The following is a 17,867-nucleotide window of genomic DNA, read 5'->3' as shown; positions in this document are numbered from 1 at the left end:
CCAGAGATCCCTGTTTTTCTCTTTTTTAAAATCAAAACTGTTCTAGTGAGTGTGAAATGGTATCACACTGTGGTTTCAATTTGAATTCCAATAATAATTAACAATACTGACCATTTTTCATATGCTTATTACCCATTTGTATATCATCTTTGGTGAAATGTCTATTCAAATCATTTGCCCATTCTGAAATTGGGTTGTTTGTCTTATTATTGCTGTGATAATTCTTTGTAAGTCCTTTACAAGGTACGTGATTTGCAAATATTAAAGTTTTGAATTTTTTATAAACTCCAACTTATTAATTTAAAAATTTATGACTTGTGTGTTTGGTGTTATAGCTAAGAAATCTTTACCTAATCCAATGTCTCAGATTTTTCTCATAAAAGCTTTAGTTTTTTCTTAAAAGTTTTATAGTTTTAGCTCTTACATTTAGGTCCCTGATCTATTTTGAGTTGATTTTTGTGTAGGTGTGAGGTCTAAATTCATCATTTTGCATATGGATATTCAGTTGTCTCAGCACTATTTATTGAAAAGACTATCATTTCTCCCAATAAATTGCCTTAGCATTCTTGTCGATAATCAAGTGAGCATAAATATAATGGTTTATTTCTAGACTCTCTGTCCTGTTCCATTGATCTGTATGTTTTCCTTTATGCCTGTACCACACTGTCTTGATAACTGTAGCTTTTTGTTAAGTGAAAGTCCTCCAAATCAAAAGAAAGTTCTACTTTTTCAATATTGTTTTGATTCTTCTGAGTCTTTTGCATTTCTGTATACATTTTAGGATAAGCTTGTCAAGTCTACCAAAAAGCACGCTAGAATGGGTGTATTTTTCATATTCCCTTATTTTTTTACATGATAACAAACTTCAGATATTCTTGGATTTTGATCATTTTAATTAATTAATTAATTAATTAATTAATTAATTTAAAAAAGATTTTATTTATTTATTCATGATAGACATAGAGAGAGAGAGAGGCAGAGACACAGGCAGAGGGAGAAGCAGGCTCCATGCAGGGAGCCCGGACGTGGGACTTGATCCCGGGACTCCAGGGTCATGTCCTGAGACTAAGGCAGGTGCTAAACCACTGAGCCACCCAGGGATCCCCCTGATTATTTTAATTTAGTAGTATATCCTAGAAATCACCCCAAATAAGTTCATCGATATCTTTCTCATTCTTTTTTTTTTTTTTTTTTTTTTTTCCAACAGCTGCATGGTACTTCATTGGATAGTTCTTCAACTACTTTCCTATATATGGGCACTTAGTCTGTTTCTAGTATTTTGTGATTACAAACAATACTGCAGTGAATAACCTTGTGCATAATATTTTTCCTACTGTTGGAGCTGTATCTTCAGAGTAGATTCCTAGAAGCGGGATGACTGATTAGAAGTTAAATATGTATATCTCCATCCTAAAGAAATGGCCCCAGTCTGGCTTACTTCTCTTTTATTCTTCAGATATTGATGAATGTGAAAATGAACTCAACGGAGGCTGTGTCCATGACTGTTTGAATATTCCAGGCAATTATCGCTGTACTTGTTTTGATGGCTTCATGTTGGCTCATGATGGTCATAATTGTCTTGGTAAGGAAAATGGTTGGAAATGGCAGACCTCCTTCACCTACCCTCTGGCACACCACCCTTTTGTTTCCTTTGATGAAAACATACTTATTAAAACAAAAAGGGGATCAGAGACTTGTGTTTTCTGGCCCCCTAGAAATCACATTCCCTGATAGAAAACCAGGTAAAGTGTTTTAGTTTTTATGATCATTCATGATATCAATTCTCCATTAGTCTAAGGAGATGGACATCATTGTTGTTACTTATTTCTAGCATTGACTTGTCACCTTCAAGATCTCTGATCTTGTGTTAAAAGACTTATAACAGTTTCTTTAATGGTGTGAGTATCTCTATCCTAGAATTAGGTAAAACTCCTTATTCTGAAAATTCCAAATGTGAGACTATTCTAAATGTATGATTGGATCTCAGCCAGGTAACCTCACCCCCTTTTTTCTTAAGAGACAGAAAAGTTCAAACAGAAACCTTCCATTAACATCCTCCTATTATTCCCCAAAACAGAAACATCTGTTGGAGTTTTAGTCTCTGAGTTAGGGGCTCCAAAGGACATTGTTTGTGTTGGTTGCTTATGCCAGGAATAAAAAAGAATTCAGAAACAGCAAATAATTGGATAGGGCTGAGTATTGAATCATCTTAGAGGATGCAGCACACCTGGCAGACAGGTATCTGTGGTCTGTTTGCATTTTAAGGCTGGTGCTACCAGTTGTACAGGAGGACATCATGGGAGACAGAGGGCATCAGGGTCCCTTAACCCTTTAAGTGGTTAACTTGCTGATGTCTGCTTGGCTGACCAAGGAGTAACTTCAGCCAGACCCTGACACAGGGGGACAGCTACTGAGATGCCCGTTATAGTACGGCAGAGTGGCTGCTTGATTAAATGCTTTGAGATCAGCATAAAAGTCACTAGATAAGAATAGACGGAGCTTGTTTTTTGAGTGGTGGAGAAGGATACTTTCCCATCTGGGAATCAACCCTTGTATGGCGTTTATCCCACTTCAATGTCACCTAGAACCCCGTCTTGATAGAGATCCTGTCCCTTCCTGTTTGCACGCTGTGTGAGAGGTCAGTCTTTGGGTCAGAACACTTGGCTTTCCAAGCCTGCAGCTGTCAGGAAGATTTGATTGAGGGCTGAGGGCTCACTAACCCCTTTGCAGACTGTCTAGGGCAGTCAGGACCATGAAAAGACACTAGAGAGACAATCCTGATAATAGCAGTCAATTGAGATTAATTAAAAACTCAAAAACAAAAACATGCACAAAAAATCCCAATAAAGTTATTTTCAGAGTGTAATTTTTGGGGAAGCACACAGTGTGTTTTGGGGGCTTTGTTCTATTTTTACCATTTTCTGGGGGGAAATTTCACATTTCCTTTTGACTTGCCAAGAGTGGCATTTTGGGGAACTTATATCTACTGGCAGATCCAGTCATCATAGTTGTGCTTAAACTCCAGGTTGTGCCTGGGGAACGTGTGAGCTTCCTAAGAGCAAGAGACTAAACCATCCAGGGTTTAAGGACCTGGGCCAGGTTTGGGTTGGGTGGTTCTGAGTAAAGGCCAGCTCAGAAATCCTGAGGCCCAGAGTCTTTTCTTCCCTTGGCTGTTTACACAGATATTTCAGCAGACTATCTCCATTTCCTGTCCTTGGGGTCTCTTTGTGGCCTTGGTAGCAAGCTTGTGCCCAGCAGAAATATACTGAGTATCTGCAGGGATAAAGATCTTTTAAAGGAAGCCATGAGCAAATGAAGTGGTATAGTAAGAAAAGCAGGACCAGCAGACAGTAATTTATGTGCCATTTAGACTTGAGAGGGCTGAAGCATTTTGTGATAAGGAAGTTCAGAGCCAAAACTTTTCAGGAGCAGCACTTTCCTGCATTCTCTGGGTTGACCATTGACTGCTCCTTGGCCTTTTATCACACGTTAGCCACAAATATATTAGCCAGAATTTACACAGTACAAATACCACTTAACTCTGGCACCAGACCCAGAGTCTTCCAAGATCCTGAAGGCCTATGAGCCTGAAAAATGAAATGCAGCTCTTTCACATAGCTCACCTGTCTGAATTCAGTTTCTATTTATTGAGTGTCTAGGAGTACTTCCTATCTATTCAGTGTTGTGGCAGTGGTTCTCAGCTCTGGCTGTACATTAGAATTATTCAAGAAGTTTAAAATAACACCATTGCCTAGGTCTCATACAAGAATAATTAGATCAATGTCTCAGGAGGTGGAGTCCAGGCATCTGGGTGCTAACATGCTGTTGGAATTGAGAACCACTGTCTTGTAGTCTGAAGAAACTCGTCAAGTGCATGATAACCTCTTTGTGCATGTGCATGTGAACACACACACTTTTATGTTAATCCAGTCAGAGTACATTACCCAACTCAATGACACATTTCTAATGGCTTTGGAGAAAGGAATAGTAGGTTAAATGCAGGGTGGGTGGGTGGCAGCTCAGAGGGGAGTATACCTTTACTCAAAACCAATTCATGGGCAACCCGGCTGGCTCAGTGATTTAGTGCCGCCTTCGGCCCAGGGCCTGATCCTGGAGGCCCCGGGATCCAGTCCCATGTCAGGCTCCCTGCATGGAGCCTGCTTCTCCCTCTGCCTATGTCTCTGCCTCTCTCTCTCTCTTTCTCTCTCTCTTTGTCTCTCATGAATAAATAAATAAAATCTTAAAAACAAAACAAAAACAAAAACAATCCAGGATTTGGAATGCAGGAAAACAGATCTCTCCTGCTCACCATGAGTCCTCACCATGGAACACCTTAGCCAGATGTGTTCCAGTGTGGCTTATCCTTTGGAATGTGCTCTCTTTACTCTTTGGCATAGAGAAGGGCAAGTTTGTTAGGCTTGAGGGGATGGCCTGAGTCCCATCAGTTTAGAAAGACATCTGCCTGGTAGTGTGGGAGGATGCATGACTGTAAGATCTGAAGCTTGAAACCAGATAACAGATATTTAAATGTGAATTTTCTTGTTATGGATGTGCCCAGAAGCTAGTGATAGGCACATGGGAAATCAGGCTGGAGAAATAAATGGCTTTTATTAATTTTTTTAGATTTAATTTCTTTATTTGAGAGAGAGAGAGAGAGAGAATTAGCACAAGTGAGCAGGGGGAGGAGCAGAGGGCAAGGGAGAAGCAGATTCCATGCTGAGCACAGAGCCTGATGTGGAGCTTGATCCCTCAACTCTGAGATCATGACCTGAGCTAAAATCAAGAGTCAGATGCTTAACCAACTGAGCCACCTAGGAGCCCCAAAATAAATAGTTTTTATACCAGCCTTCTCCTTGAGCCTTTGTCATATCTGAGATTTTTCTGGAAGTTTCATCTGCTTTGGCTCTGGTGATGCTATGCTCTCCTGCTTTTTTGTTCATGCATTGAACAATTAATGTACACCTGCAGTGTCCAGGGCTGTGCTAAATACAACAAAAATCTCTGTCCTTAAGAAGTCAGCAGTCTAGTGGAGATGGGTAAGTGAAAGCTATGAGGTGTCAAAAGGTACAAATTCAAAAAAGATTTGAGAATGCGATGTGTTAAGTGTATTGATGGGGCTGTGCACAGAGTAATGTATGACACAGTGGCAGGAAGGTCCTTTAACTCTACCCTGGGAGGTGGTGGAAGGTAGTTGGAGGAGGACTCACTGCCTTTCTGTCTTTCATGGCTCCTTCTCTGGGGCTTCTGGTATCTCCTCTCCCTCCTCCTGCCCCTGGCATTCTCCTGACTTCTACCTCTGGCTGTGTGCTCACTGCAGCCCTTCTCTTCCTTCCCTCTCCTGCCTTTGGCTTCCTCACTGACACCCACTTTGTCAGGCCACCAAAAGTAAACAGCATTCAGAGGTGGCTTTACAACACCAGATTCAGGTTTCCCACTGCCTCCTGGACCAAGGGCTGACTATCAGCATCTCACATACACCACCTCCCTACCATGGTTGGGTCCAAGCACATCTCCACCTTCACTTCCCCACCCAGCTCTGGTCTTCATGTTTCTCGGCGCCCCCATCCAATGCTCATGTGGTTCTCCACCCTGCAGGCACCTTGCCCACAGTCCTCTTCTATTTCTTCTTTCCTAGGCACCCCCTGGCCAAGCCCCAGGTCTTGTCCCAGCTGAGGCTATTTGAGGTACACCTGTGAAGCCAGACTCCCAGGCTTTTGATTCTTTTCCTTCCTTGTGTCCTACCCTTGGCTACCACCTTCTTCCCAACTCAAGGGTCCAACCATGTTACTCATGCTGCAGTGGTTTGCAGCTGCCTCTCAAATCAAGGTGGAACTTCTTTGCCTGGTATTCAAGGTCCCTCCATGGTGTGACTCAATGTATTCCCAGCTTCATCTCCTGGAACTTACCTACATGTACCTGTGCTCCAGCTCCATTGAATGGCCACCCTTATCTGGGCATACTCCATGCTCCCCAGCACCTGCACTATGCTCATGCCCTTTCTTTTGCCTAGAATCCGTTCTCCTGATTTAGAACTGAAGACATCCTGTAGGGCCCATCTTTCATCAGCTTTTCCATAAAATCCATCCTGATACCGCACAACCAGGTAACCTCTTTTTCCTCTGTGCCACCTTTTGCTGTCTCTTACAATTACTTGTATGTTTGTCTCTTTCCCTCTGCTGAGGGACATGCTCCTAGAGCAGAAGAATTTGATCCTACTCATTTGTGTTTTACTGTCTCCTCCAGCCCCATACTTTGGAAAGAGAAGGTGTTCTATAAATATTTACTGAATTGACTTTCTTGTGTTCGTGTGGGAGGCCTGGTTAAGGGATCTTGAGATCTCTGCAGTCTGGGGTCCCTGCTGACTTCCGTTCTGTGATGCAGAGAAGGAAGAGGGACCTCATCTCTGCTTAGCAGGTGTCCCTGAGCTGCCGGGAGGGGAGGGCATTTGAAAAAGTCACAAAAGCAAAGGCTAATCCTCCTCTCCCTCCAGATGTGGACGAGTGCCTGGAGAACAATGGTGGCTGCCAGCACACCTGTGTAAACGTCATGGGGAGCTACGAGTGCCGCTGCAAGGAGGGATTTTTCCTGAGTGACAATCAGCACACATGCATTCACCGCTTGGAAGGTGCCTCTGCTCTGCTGTGGGGAGGGGAGCAAGAGGGACAGAGGGGAAGGGGCTGGGGAGGGTCACCTCTAGGGACCTCCCCTACCCTCTATGATTTTTGAGGGGAAGCACAGAGTATGGAAGATCTGGAGGCCTGAGAATGAGTCCAGACCCTGCTACTGGGCAGTTTTACCTTCCTCGCCTGGCAAAATAAGTGGGTTGGGCTGGGTGAGCTCTAAGGTCTCTTCAAACGCTCACATTCCTGATTCTAATCTTTAAATAGAAAACATTTCAAACATGACTAGATGTTTCAGGTGAAATGTAATGGACAATCTGCCAAGTTTTTCAGAAAAGGTGCTGCAAACCACAGCACCAAGTGTGAGCCTGCTCTGGGCTCTGGGTGGGTAGGGAGGGGCTGGAGCCTTTTTTATAGGGACTTACAGACCCAGATCTGGCCTTCCCTGTGTTTCCCATTTTTGAACTCTGAGCCTCTTTGGTTCCAGTGCAGAGGGACCCCTTCCCCAGATGTGGGCTTCCTATGTTCTGGTTTGCCACAGCTTCCTGTTCCTTCGTGAATTTGTAGACAACTCTGCTGGTGGCCTCCCTTTTGTTCTCTTTGCTTTGGGTCTATACCTTTCTTATTCCTCTATTAGTTCAGTGGATTCTCAGCAGGAGGAGAGGCTTTAAGAACACGTGGCCATGAGAAATGACAAATACCCACCATTTGCTTCAACGTGGATGGAACTGGAGGGTATTATGCTGAGTGAAATAAGTCAATTGGAGAAGGACAAACATTATGTGGTCTCATTCATTTGGGGAATATAAATAATAGTGAAAGGGAATAAAGGGGAAAGGAGAAAAAATAAGTGGGAAATATCAGAAAGGGAGACAGAACATGAAAGACTCCTAACTCTGGGAAACGAACTAGGGGTGGTGGAAGGGGAGGAGGGCGGGGGGTGGGGGTCACTGGGTGGCAGGCACTGAGGTGGGCACTTGACAGGATGAGCACTGGGTGTTATTCTGAATGTTGGCAAATTGAACACCAATAAAAAATAAATTTATTATTAAAAAAAAGAACACGAGGCCAATCAGCCGCTTTTAGCTGAATGACACATTTTTTTAAATTTATTTTTAAAAAGATTTTATTTATTCATGAGAAACAGAGTGGGGGGGGCAGGGGCAGAGACACAAGCAGAGGGAGAAGCAGGCTCCATGCAGGGAACCTGATGTGGGACTCGATCCCGGGTCTTCAGGATCACCCCCTGGGCTGAAGGTTGCACTAAACTACTGAGCCACCCAGTGGTGGCTGCCCATTTTTTAATTCTCTGCTCTTTCTTAAGCCAAAGAACCACATTTTGGTGGCTGTATTCCCCGGGGGTTGCCTGTGCATGTTTGTAGGGGAAGTGCTCTAAACATTAGATTGTTAACTCATTTTGGCATGCACTACTGTTAATTCTCATAACTCAAGAATGAGGGGATTTTAAGTTCTGCTGCTATTTAATCACACATGAGTAGGTTTATTGTTTAATCATGGTTCTTGTGACTTTTTTTTTTTCTTGTGACTTTTCAAGGGTGTCTTTGAGGAAGGTGATTTTTGTCTCATTTTCCAAGAATGATGAGTCCCTTCTCATACCTGACTAGAAAGCTGTTTGGGTACTAAGAATGGTTACAGGCCAATGGGTCTGCTGAGTCTTATCACCCTGAGTCTGCTTGTTCTCAGTATTTGGGCAGGATAGACACACACTGGCTCTAATCAGGCAGATCTCTTATCTCATGCAGGCGTGGCCCTTGATAGAGTAGCAGTTGGGTTTCACATTCCTGGTAGTTGCTCTGGACTTTTCTGAGAGCCTTGCATTTGGGATGAGGCAGGATTAAGAAGCCAGCAGCAAGAGCAATCTAGATCTCAGGGGACCTCCTCTTTGGTTGCTCAAAGCTGCTTCCTGGGAAGTCACTTGGTTCCCCCACAGGTGCTGGGGACATGAATGGGGATCTGTGGGTCAGGCTGTTTCTTGAACACCGTATGGATCCCATCCACTAGCAAAGCAACTTCACAGTTATTAAGATCATCTCTTACTCTTGCACTTCCAAAGCAGTGGCTTAGCTCCTTTCTGCCCTCTGGCAGGACCTCCAGACTGATTACAGACACAGGATCTTCATAACAGAAGTAAATACAAAAGCAGTTCCTTTCTGCAATCCTTGTTTTCTAAATTTTCTACAATTCAGACATTCTTGGATTCCCTGAAGAATATTTAAAATGAATATACTTGTCTGGGGCTAAAACCAAAATCCAAGAATTTGAGTTGTGGTCTGGAAGGGCTCTCTGATTTTTTTTTTTTTTTAAGATTTTTATTTATTTTTTAAGAGAGACAGAGAAAGAGAGAGAGAGAGAGAGAGGCAGGCAGAGACACAGGCACAGGGAGAAGCAGGCCCCATGCAGGGAGCCCAATGTGGGACTCAGTCCCCAGGATCACAGCCTGGGGCTGAAGGCGGCCCTAAACCACTGAGGCACCCAGACTGCCCTCTCTGTGATTTTTTTTCTGTGGTGTTTCAGCCCGATCGCTTGGTGAATTCATAGCAGCATGAGCCAACAGTTTGTAGTGGACTATAACTGAGACCCTGTCCATCCAAAGGTTTTACCTCTTCAAATAGAGCAGTCTGTAAACAGTGTTCCTTTAGGATTTCCTCCTTGATGTGCACATTAAGCCCTCAGAAATGGTATTAAAGTGGACTTTAAAACCCCCCTGTTGAGACTCCAAAATTGATTAAGTGAAGATAATACTGCAAGCTAGAATTTTCTAGTGTTTTGGTTGTTATTTTTAATAATTATTTACTAAATGATCTTCAGTTCAGGGGATCATAATAGATGATTCTGAGGGAAAGCTTAAGCTATTGATTTTTTTTTTCTCTCAGAGACCCCAAAGCTCTGATAAAGAGACTGTGTGTTTTCACCCATGTAATGGGGGTAGGCTGGAGAGAGACATACTGCCCCAGTCAGGCTTTGTCCCTATTCATGGGTGCTCAGGCTCTCAAAATGAGCATTCCGCTTTTGTTTTGTCTGCTCTGAGAAGATTTTTCGATGTTTGCACCACTGCCTTTTCAAAGTAGGGGGAAGGTGTCAGGGCAGTGAGGAAGGGGCTATGCTCTCAGCAGGGCCTGTTTCTGTCTTTGATAGAATCTTTTTCACTGTTTGCAAGGCCTGTTTTTATTCAGCTTCTAGAAATATTCTTCAGTGGGACCACTGCAATAGGATATTTCTAATGTTTTTTGAGCTATTTCCCTCTTGGTGAACTAACATTCCCAAACATGATTGGCAGCCCAATCTGGGGGTAAGGGTGGAGCCAGAACCACGCCAGGGCCTCTCAGTTTGGACCAGACCCATCTGCCTTCCCGTAGCAGTGGCCTTATTTTTGGAGTCAGGGTACTATCAACAGCTTCAGGGGCACCTTTTGAAAAGCCCCAGCATTTCCAGAGCCATTTTAATGCCTATTATCTCCTGGTAACTTTAGGTCTAGCTTGATATGATAAGACATCAGGGCACAACTTTTCGTGTATCCCCATGGCATCTGGCACACGGTCAGGTTTTTTTTAAACATAGTCAATTCTTATGAAATATTTCTTGTGTAAATGAATTGCTGCTCTAAGGCAGTAAAGGTCACTTTGCAAATGTTTTTACAGACTTGTAAACAGAGTGAAAAGAAGCAGCAGCGGCTGACCTGTTTGGGGACTGTGCTTTGCTGGTGTTGCTGCTGCCCTTTCTTGGGCACTGTTATGTTTTGCCCTATGTGCTCCTGGCACCTGTGATCCCAAATGCTCTGCTGATCCAAGGGCAAATGTAATTCTTCCTAGGTCTTCCTAGGAGGACAGGACACTGTTTCTGGAGGCAGCTCCTCACATCCTGTGCCGCCTCAGTATTGGGAGCAAGTAACATTTCCAAAAATCACCAGCCAGAGCTGAGAGAAAGCTTTGCTCTGATCCAGTACGAGTCTCATTCTGTATTAATTGACAGCAGCCTTGGCATGGGTGAATGAATCTCAGCAACTTCCCGCAGATTGAGTGCTGGAGTTCAAACAGCTTGTAACTGTCAGCTAAAAAACAAAGTGGTTTTAAGAGAGTATGGGATGTATTAACTATTATGCTGTCTTTTGGAATAGGAATGACATCTGTTTGTATTAAAATAGCTAGCTATTCCAGTTAAGCATAGATCAACGGCTCTGTGGTGAGAATTGGAGACAAATGATTTTTGTCTTAATTAGAACCAATTGCCTAAGGTTTTAGGGGTACAATACAGAACAGTGTAGGATCCCATAGAAGCTGAATGAAAACTTCTTGCACTCATGTTTAAAACAGTGCTACTTCCCATGTGAGAGGGCGTCTTGTTGGTTGAGAACAAAAAAACCTACTCTCAGAGATGTTCATTGCATGGATGCAAAGAAGCATCAGATGGGCATGTCCTCAATAGTAATGCAGTGCAAACTGAGCAGAGGTTTTGAGAATACTCTAGGGTGTGGAGATAGTTCCTCCAGAGCACTGGCAGGTGGCAGGGTCTTAAAGAATTGGTTTTGAGAAGTGGTAGGATTCTAGCAAACCACACAGACCCACACTATGTTATGACCCCTTCATTGAAACGCATGTTAAACCAGCTGGGAAAATAACCCCCTTCCCTGCACTGTGACCACAAGATTGGACCTAATGAAGATCATAGTATACCTGGAAAGAATTTTACAGCCGCTGAAGGAAACCACACATGTGAGGTCTCTCTCTGTTCTCTCTGTTGTTGTGTTGCTGCTGCGCTCGGAGGCTTCTGGGGGGTGGCGAAGGTCCAGGGACTGAGAGTGGTCACAGAAGAGAGGCCCCTGGGCTGGTGTCCATGTGCTGAGGCTTAAATGCAGCAGTCGCAGTCACCTCCAAGTGTGGATTCGGTTGGGGTAGAGAAGAGGGTTGACATTTTCAGAAAATCCTCTTCAAGAGTATGTGAAAGAGTTGGCAGTCTTCATCTATGTGCACATTTTCTTAGAGAGATTCTCCTTCTTTGTATTCTTGGTCAGGAGGGGTAGGAGGAGTACCAGTTCCTGGGGTCTGCAGGCTGTGGTTCCACACCCACCAGCAAGCTCCTGGTGGGCACTTTCTTTTCCAAGTATTAGGAGGGCTCCTTCCTCTTGAGGAGCCTTGCAACATCACTGCAACATCTCTTGGGTGACAGAGGAAATTTTTTATGTCTCTGTTAACTGGCCTGACTGGATTTTAATGACATGTTCTCTTAAAATGTGGGGCTGATGAAGACACAGGCAGTCAGGTCCCACCCTCCAGTCCTTTGCAGTGCCCCTGGGGCTCAAGATAGTGCTCACAGCCTGGTCACTGGCTGCATGCCGCTGTTTTGCAGAGGGTCTGAGCTGCATGAATCAGAATCATGGCTGTAGTCACATCTGCAAGGAGGCCCCGAGGGGCAGCGTCGCCTGCGAGTGCAGGCCTGGCTTCGAGCTGGCCAAGAACCAGAGAGACTGCATCTGTAAGTACAGACTAGCACATACCTGTGCTGGGAACCATCCTACCCCCAGAGGTTGTCTTCTGCAGTCCAGCAGCCGAAATGCCACCTCCTGGCAGAGCAGCTATATCAGGGCAGGCAGCTGTCCGCAGGATACTAACCTCCACTGAAGGCTAAATTCGCTGCACGGGGGGTAGTCTCCCCTAGGGAAGGAAGAGGATGCTTTTTAAGGGAACCCATCGAAGGAAATAAAATTCGCAAGTCAGGACTGTGAATGCTGGGGGCCGGTCTCCCTGTTCCCATAGAATAAAATCAAATATGGTCATCTGGCCATCAAAGCTCTTTGCTACCTGGTCCTGCTTCTTGTGCAAACCTCATCTGCCTCCTTTTCCCAAACACCCAACCTCTTTGCCTGTCGGAGAACAGCCCATGTTCCCTAGGTCTCAGGCCTTCCCCAAGCATTCCTCTCTGCCTGGCTTGGTGAATTCTCACTCAACCTTTAATATTCTGCTAACTTCTTTTTTTTTTTTTTTTTTTTAAAGATTTTATTTATTTATTCATAGACACACACAGAGAGAGGCAGAGACACAGACAGAGAGAGAAGCAGGCTCCATGCAAGGAGCCCGATGTGGGACTCGATCCCAGGTCTCCAGGATCACATCCCAGGCTACAGGTGGCACCAAACCGCTGTGCCACCTGGGCTCCCCTATTCTGCTAACTTCTAATGATAATAATGATAAGGAGAGGTAGCTACTTTTGAGGGTGTATTTATGTGTAAAGACTTGTCCAAAGGTATAGCAATTTCATCAAATTCTTCATATCACCACCCTATTGAGCTAAGTATTATTATCCTCATTTTCAGTTTGAGAAAATTGTGGAGAAGGTAAAGCAACAAGGTCACACAGGGAGCATGCAGCCAGTTAGGGTTCAGATGTAGGTCCTCCTAGCTCTAAGGCTGGTGGATCTTGCTAAATTGCCCAGAAGCCTGCCCTGACCGGCCCGGCCACCATTTTGTATTTTGGCTCCCACAGCGCTGTTGGTTCCTCAGTGGGAGCACGTGACACCCAGGGTTGAATTGTGCATTTATGTGTCTGTCTCCCCAACTGTGAGTGCCCACAGTCAGGGACTTCGTCTTATTTTTGCTTCTCAGTGTCCCCACTGGGTGCCTACTACAGGTTGGGCTCAATACACATTTGTTTCATGAATGGTGTACACAGTTTGGACATAGCCGCCACACGATGATGAAACACAGGAATGAAACCCCAACTGGTAATAGGAAACAACCGGCCATTAAAGGTGTTCCTAAACCACTATTATGCTAGAGGAAACATGGATGATTTTCCTTTAGCAACTCTTCCAAAGCCATGGACCTGCTGTAATTCCCCTGCAGTTTGCTAGGGATGGTTGTTTACAGTGAGTTGACCTTTGTGATTGAGAGATGAGGAGGTTGTTTCTTCAGTAAGAGCTTTCTCTCCATTGTCTCCATCACAAAGCAGAGTGTAGCCCTAAAACCTGACAAACCAGGGCTGGTGCCACCGCCAGAAACAGATTCTGATAGGCTCTTAGGGCTCCTAAAAGTGAGGCTGTCCCTGAGGGCTTCCAGTGGGCTGAACAAAGTGGAGACTGCTTATCCTGGCTCCAGGTATCCTCACAAGGAGGACCCAGGCCTCCAGAGGAGACTCGCCTGTGGAGTGAGATTCTTTGGCATTTCAGTTTTTCAGAGGCCAGTAGAATACTTGGGATTTAAATTTTAAAATATTTTTAAGATGTCACTTCTCCAATAATATAATCACATTTGAAGAAAGAACAAAAAGAAAAAAAAAGATGCAGATTCCACCACATAACCAGCTGCTTCACTTTTTTTTTTTTCTCTTCCTTCCTGCTACTTCACTTTGTTCTTATTCCTATTTAGTTGTTCTCAGGCATACACAATTTTTACATCACTGTAATCACAGAACAGTTTCTTTCTCACATCACAAATATGTATTTCGTTCTTTTAAGTTGGAAAAATTACAAATGCCTGTGTAATTCAAACAGTTTTAAGTGTGTAAAGAAAACCATATCCTTTCCCTTCCCATTTCTCTTGCCAAAGGTAACCACTGTTCAGTTTGATGAGTGGATTGTTTTGAGTTGGCTTCTCTGGTTACCCTCCCTTCTAACTAATCTAGATAGAATCTGATGAGAGAAATCCTAACATATAAATACAAATAAGTATTATCTGTTTCTTCCAGCCATAAAGTGCTATAACATTTTCTGTAGCCCCAGTACAGCCATATTAACATGCAAACTTCTCCTGATAGCCCAAAGCAGTAGTCTAGAATCTTTTGATATAATTCCTCTTGAAAAGTGAAAATCTCCGTAGCCTTCCCATCCCCATCTTCCTATATAACTGCTCAAATCCATCATTTAGCATTTCTTGAATTCATACTGTGACTATCTATTCTCAGAGACAGCATTAGGCTCTGTCTGAGTCAGTTACTTCATTATGCACAATGCTGAGCACATACTAGGTGCTCAAATACTTGCTGAATGAAAATCAGAGATCTTCCCAAGCAAGCACAGCCCCGGGTTGTGGAAAACTCAGTGCTCAGTGTGTTGATTCATTTTCCTCTCAGTGACCTGTAACCATGGAAACGGTGGGTGCCAGCACTCCTGTGAGGACACTGCTGATGGCCCCGAGTGTAGCTGCCACCCACAGTACAAGATGCATGCAGATGGGAGGAGCTGCCTTGGTGAGTGAGTGACCCCTACACTTGGTAAGGGTCTGTCCCCAGCCCACCTGCCCACTCCTAACCCTAACCCTAACCCTATTAATGGTGTTAAGCACCAGATTCAGGGAACTTCCAGTATTTGCCTCTGAATGGGTCCCGTGCAGCTTTACATGTGGCAGTGGGAATGAGTGGTCTAGTCCCGGGAGGGGGGCGTCTCTCTCTCTCTCTCTCCCCCCTCAGAAAGCCCTTTCTCTTCTCTTGGACTAGGGGGCTCCTGAAGATGGTATTCTGGAGACTGGGACATTACATCCTAAGGAGCAAGGGTGACATGAAGTTAAAGCTAGCCATTTGTAAAGACACAGTGGCCTTTATGGTCAGCAGAAGACAGTGTTAGAGTGAATCTGAAGCTTGCATTCCCTGGTGTCTCTTTGGTCACTGCAATATGCTTCAAAAATCTTTCTCATATTTAATGTTTACTAAGGCTTCATGGCCATTTAACGTGCTATGTTTCCCACAGAGCCTCATTACAACATATCTTTATTGAGTGAACAGAGTTGCATATCCTACATTGTTCTCATGTCTGGGGTTTCGGCAGAAGTGGTCATACAGGGGATGAGTAAACAGACTCGCTCTCTGGTGTCTCTTGTAGAGCGAGAGGATGCTGTCCCGGAGGTGACGGAGAGCAATGCCACATCAGTGGTGGATGGCGATAAACGGGTGAAGCGGCGGCTGCTCATGGGTAGGCACTCCCACCCCCTCCTGTCTTTTCCCTTTCCTTCCCTAACTTACTACATCAGACCTGAACCTGGGGCCCATACACCCTCAGATCAGCTGGACCAGGGTCAGCAGCCCCTCTCAAGCTAGGCTGTGTTTGCTCTTCACCTACTACTGTTACTTAGTCACCATCTGAGGATCCTGCCATTGTGGGATGGACACCAGATGCCAGAATAACCAGGTTAGCCTCCCAGCACTGCCCCCCAGCTAGCTGTAAGACTTGGGCAAATGGCCCTGAGCCTCTGTCTCCTGGTCTTTCTTGAAAATGGATGCAATTAAAAAAAAAATGGATGCAATAAAGCCTGCCTCTTAGGGTTATCAGGAAGCTCAGTGAGGATGATAATATGCAGAAGCGCCCAGAGTCCAATGCCTGGGACTTATCGGGTGGTCAGTGAATGTCAATTCCAGTCCCTTTGAGTAACTATGACCAGGAAGGCACTTTAGGCAGTCCTTAGCTTAACATGGCAATCTGTTTTTGTCAGCTGAGTCCTCTTCTCTCTGACTTCAGCCCATGTCGATGGCAAAAGAGATGAATGGAGAAGAGGGGCACTTGGCTGTGGGATGTAAGAAGGTCTGCCAGCAAGTCTGCCAGCAGAGCTGGAGATGGGAGCAGAAGTAGAGGCGGTGGCTGTGGGGGTGGCAGTCAGAACCTTTGGCACACTATTATTCTGGAGAAAGCTTGGCTTGACCTAAACAAAACTGACTCTTTGATAGCTTCTAGATTTAACAGGTAATATATTGAGCAGCCATTGGTTACCAGGCAGGTGACATTTCTGAGCTCTTTTCTGCCCTCTTAAAGTTATTTTTAATTGTGTTAAAATAGTACATATGAATAATAAAAAAAAAACCTTAAAAACCTAATTAGTGCTATGAAGCTTGTAATGAAATACATCATTTCCTTGCCTCAAACTTCCCATGCCCTCATTCCATTTGCCAGAGGCAACAATTATCATTTCTCTTAGTTGTTTCTTCTTCTGACTCCCTTTCCCCCATATTTCTGAAAAGTGTATGCAATTATTTCTCTTTTTTCCAGTTCTATTATATTATACACTTATTTCTTGACATGTCAGTTTTAGATAGTAGCTTTGACTTCCTATTCCAGAGCACACTGAGTTTTAGCTCTCTCCTGCCCACTCCCAAAATGCACACACTCTCCCTCTCCTATAGTGGAGTTGTATCACTACTGAAGTCAAAGTTATATATTTACATCATTGTGACTATAAGTATCTAAATGTGAGTCACCTGCACCATGTAGTTTGCTATGATTATTATTTTCTTTCTTTTCTTAGAGGTACGTAAAAATACTTCTAAGTGCCTCTTACCAGTTTTTTTTTGTTTTTTGTTTTTTTTTTTGCAAATTTTGGGTGGCGTTCTAAAACCCTTTCAATGTGTTCAAATACAGCAATTGACTTATTAATTCCATTTTCTTCTTAACAAGTGTCTTCTAGGGGCACCTGGGTGGCTCAATTGGTTAAGTGACTGCCTTTGGCTCAGGTCATGATCTCAGGGTCCTGGGATCAAGCCTCAAGGCAGGCTCCCTGCTCAGAAGGAAGTCTGCTTCTCTCTCTGCCCCTCCCCACTGCTCATGCTCTCTCTCTCTCATAAACAAGTAAAATCTTAAAAAAAAAAAAAAAAAAAAAAGTGTCTTCTGAGGCTTCCCCTGCTCTAGAGGGGCCCGACTCTCAGGGCTGGCTTGCACACCTCTCATCCCACTAGCGCCAGCCTAGGAAGCCCTTCATCATGCTCCTGTGTTGGTAGACCCCATGTCTTCTCTGTTGTTAGTTCACATAAGGAGGTATAGGTTTTTAAAAACCTCCCATGCCTGAAAATGCCTTTTGGGTTTTTGTCAGCTGCGTCCTCTTCTCTCTGACTTCAGCCCATGTGGCAAACGAGATGCATGGAGAAGAGTGGCACTTTATTGAGTATTTGGTTCAGTATAGAATTCAGAGTTGGGGATCCTTGGGTGGCTCAGCAGTTTAGCGCCTGCCTTTGGCCCTGGGCGTGATCCTGGAGTCCCAGGATTACATCGGGCTCCCTGCATGGAGCCTGCTTCTCCCTCTGCCTCTCTCTCTCTCTGTGTCTCTCATGAATAAATAAATAAAATCTTAAAAAAAAAAAAAAGAATTTAGAGTTGTGAGTAGTGAGTGCTGTATTGTTTTCAAGGATTCGGTGTTGTTTCAAGAAGTCTAAAGTCATTTTTATTCATGATCCTTTGAATGGAACCGACGAAAGCTTCTCTCTGGTTGCTTTCACAGTCTTCTTGTCCCTGGTGATCTGAAATTTCACATTAATGACC

The 17,867-nt window shown here is 44.2% G+C and overlaps 1 protein-coding gene across 4 annotated transcripts in view; it reads left to right on the top strand.

The window, feature by feature from the left end:
- Positions 1 to 17,867, top strand: part of SCUBE2 (signal peptide, CUB domain and EGF like domain containing 2) — a 63,910-nt gene that overhangs the window by 7,912 nt on the left and 38,131 nt on the right. For 3 of the 4 annotated variants that reach the window (XM_038569009.1, XM_038569006.1, XM_038569007.1), the window contains exons 3-7: positions 1,457 to 1,582; positions 6,491 to 6,625; positions 11,985 to 12,110; positions 14,702 to 14,818; positions 15,447 to 15,536. In XM_038569009.1, coding sequence (XP_038424937.1) covers positions 1,457 to 1,582; positions 6,491 to 6,625; positions 11,985 to 12,110; positions 14,702 to 14,818; positions 15,447 to 15,536 — 594 coding nt within the window. Of the gene's footprint in view, positions 1 to 1,456; positions 1,583 to 6,027; positions 6,104 to 6,490; positions 6,626 to 11,984; positions 12,111 to 14,701; positions 14,819 to 15,446; positions 15,537 to 17,867 lie in introns of those variants that run through there. The other variant, XM_038569008.1, reaches the window with a different exon arrangement.

Source organism: Canis lupus, chromosome 21 (genome assembly GCF_011100685.1).
Source record: "Canis lupus familiaris isolate Mischka breed German Shepherd chromosome 21, alternate assembly UU_Cfam_GSD_1.0, whole genome shotgun sequence".
Lineage (NCBI taxonomy): Eukaryota > Metazoa > Chordata > Mammalia > Carnivora > Canidae > Canis > Canis lupus.
Note: the sequence above shows the minus strand (reverse complement) of the source record. Positions and strands in the feature narration are given on the sequence as shown.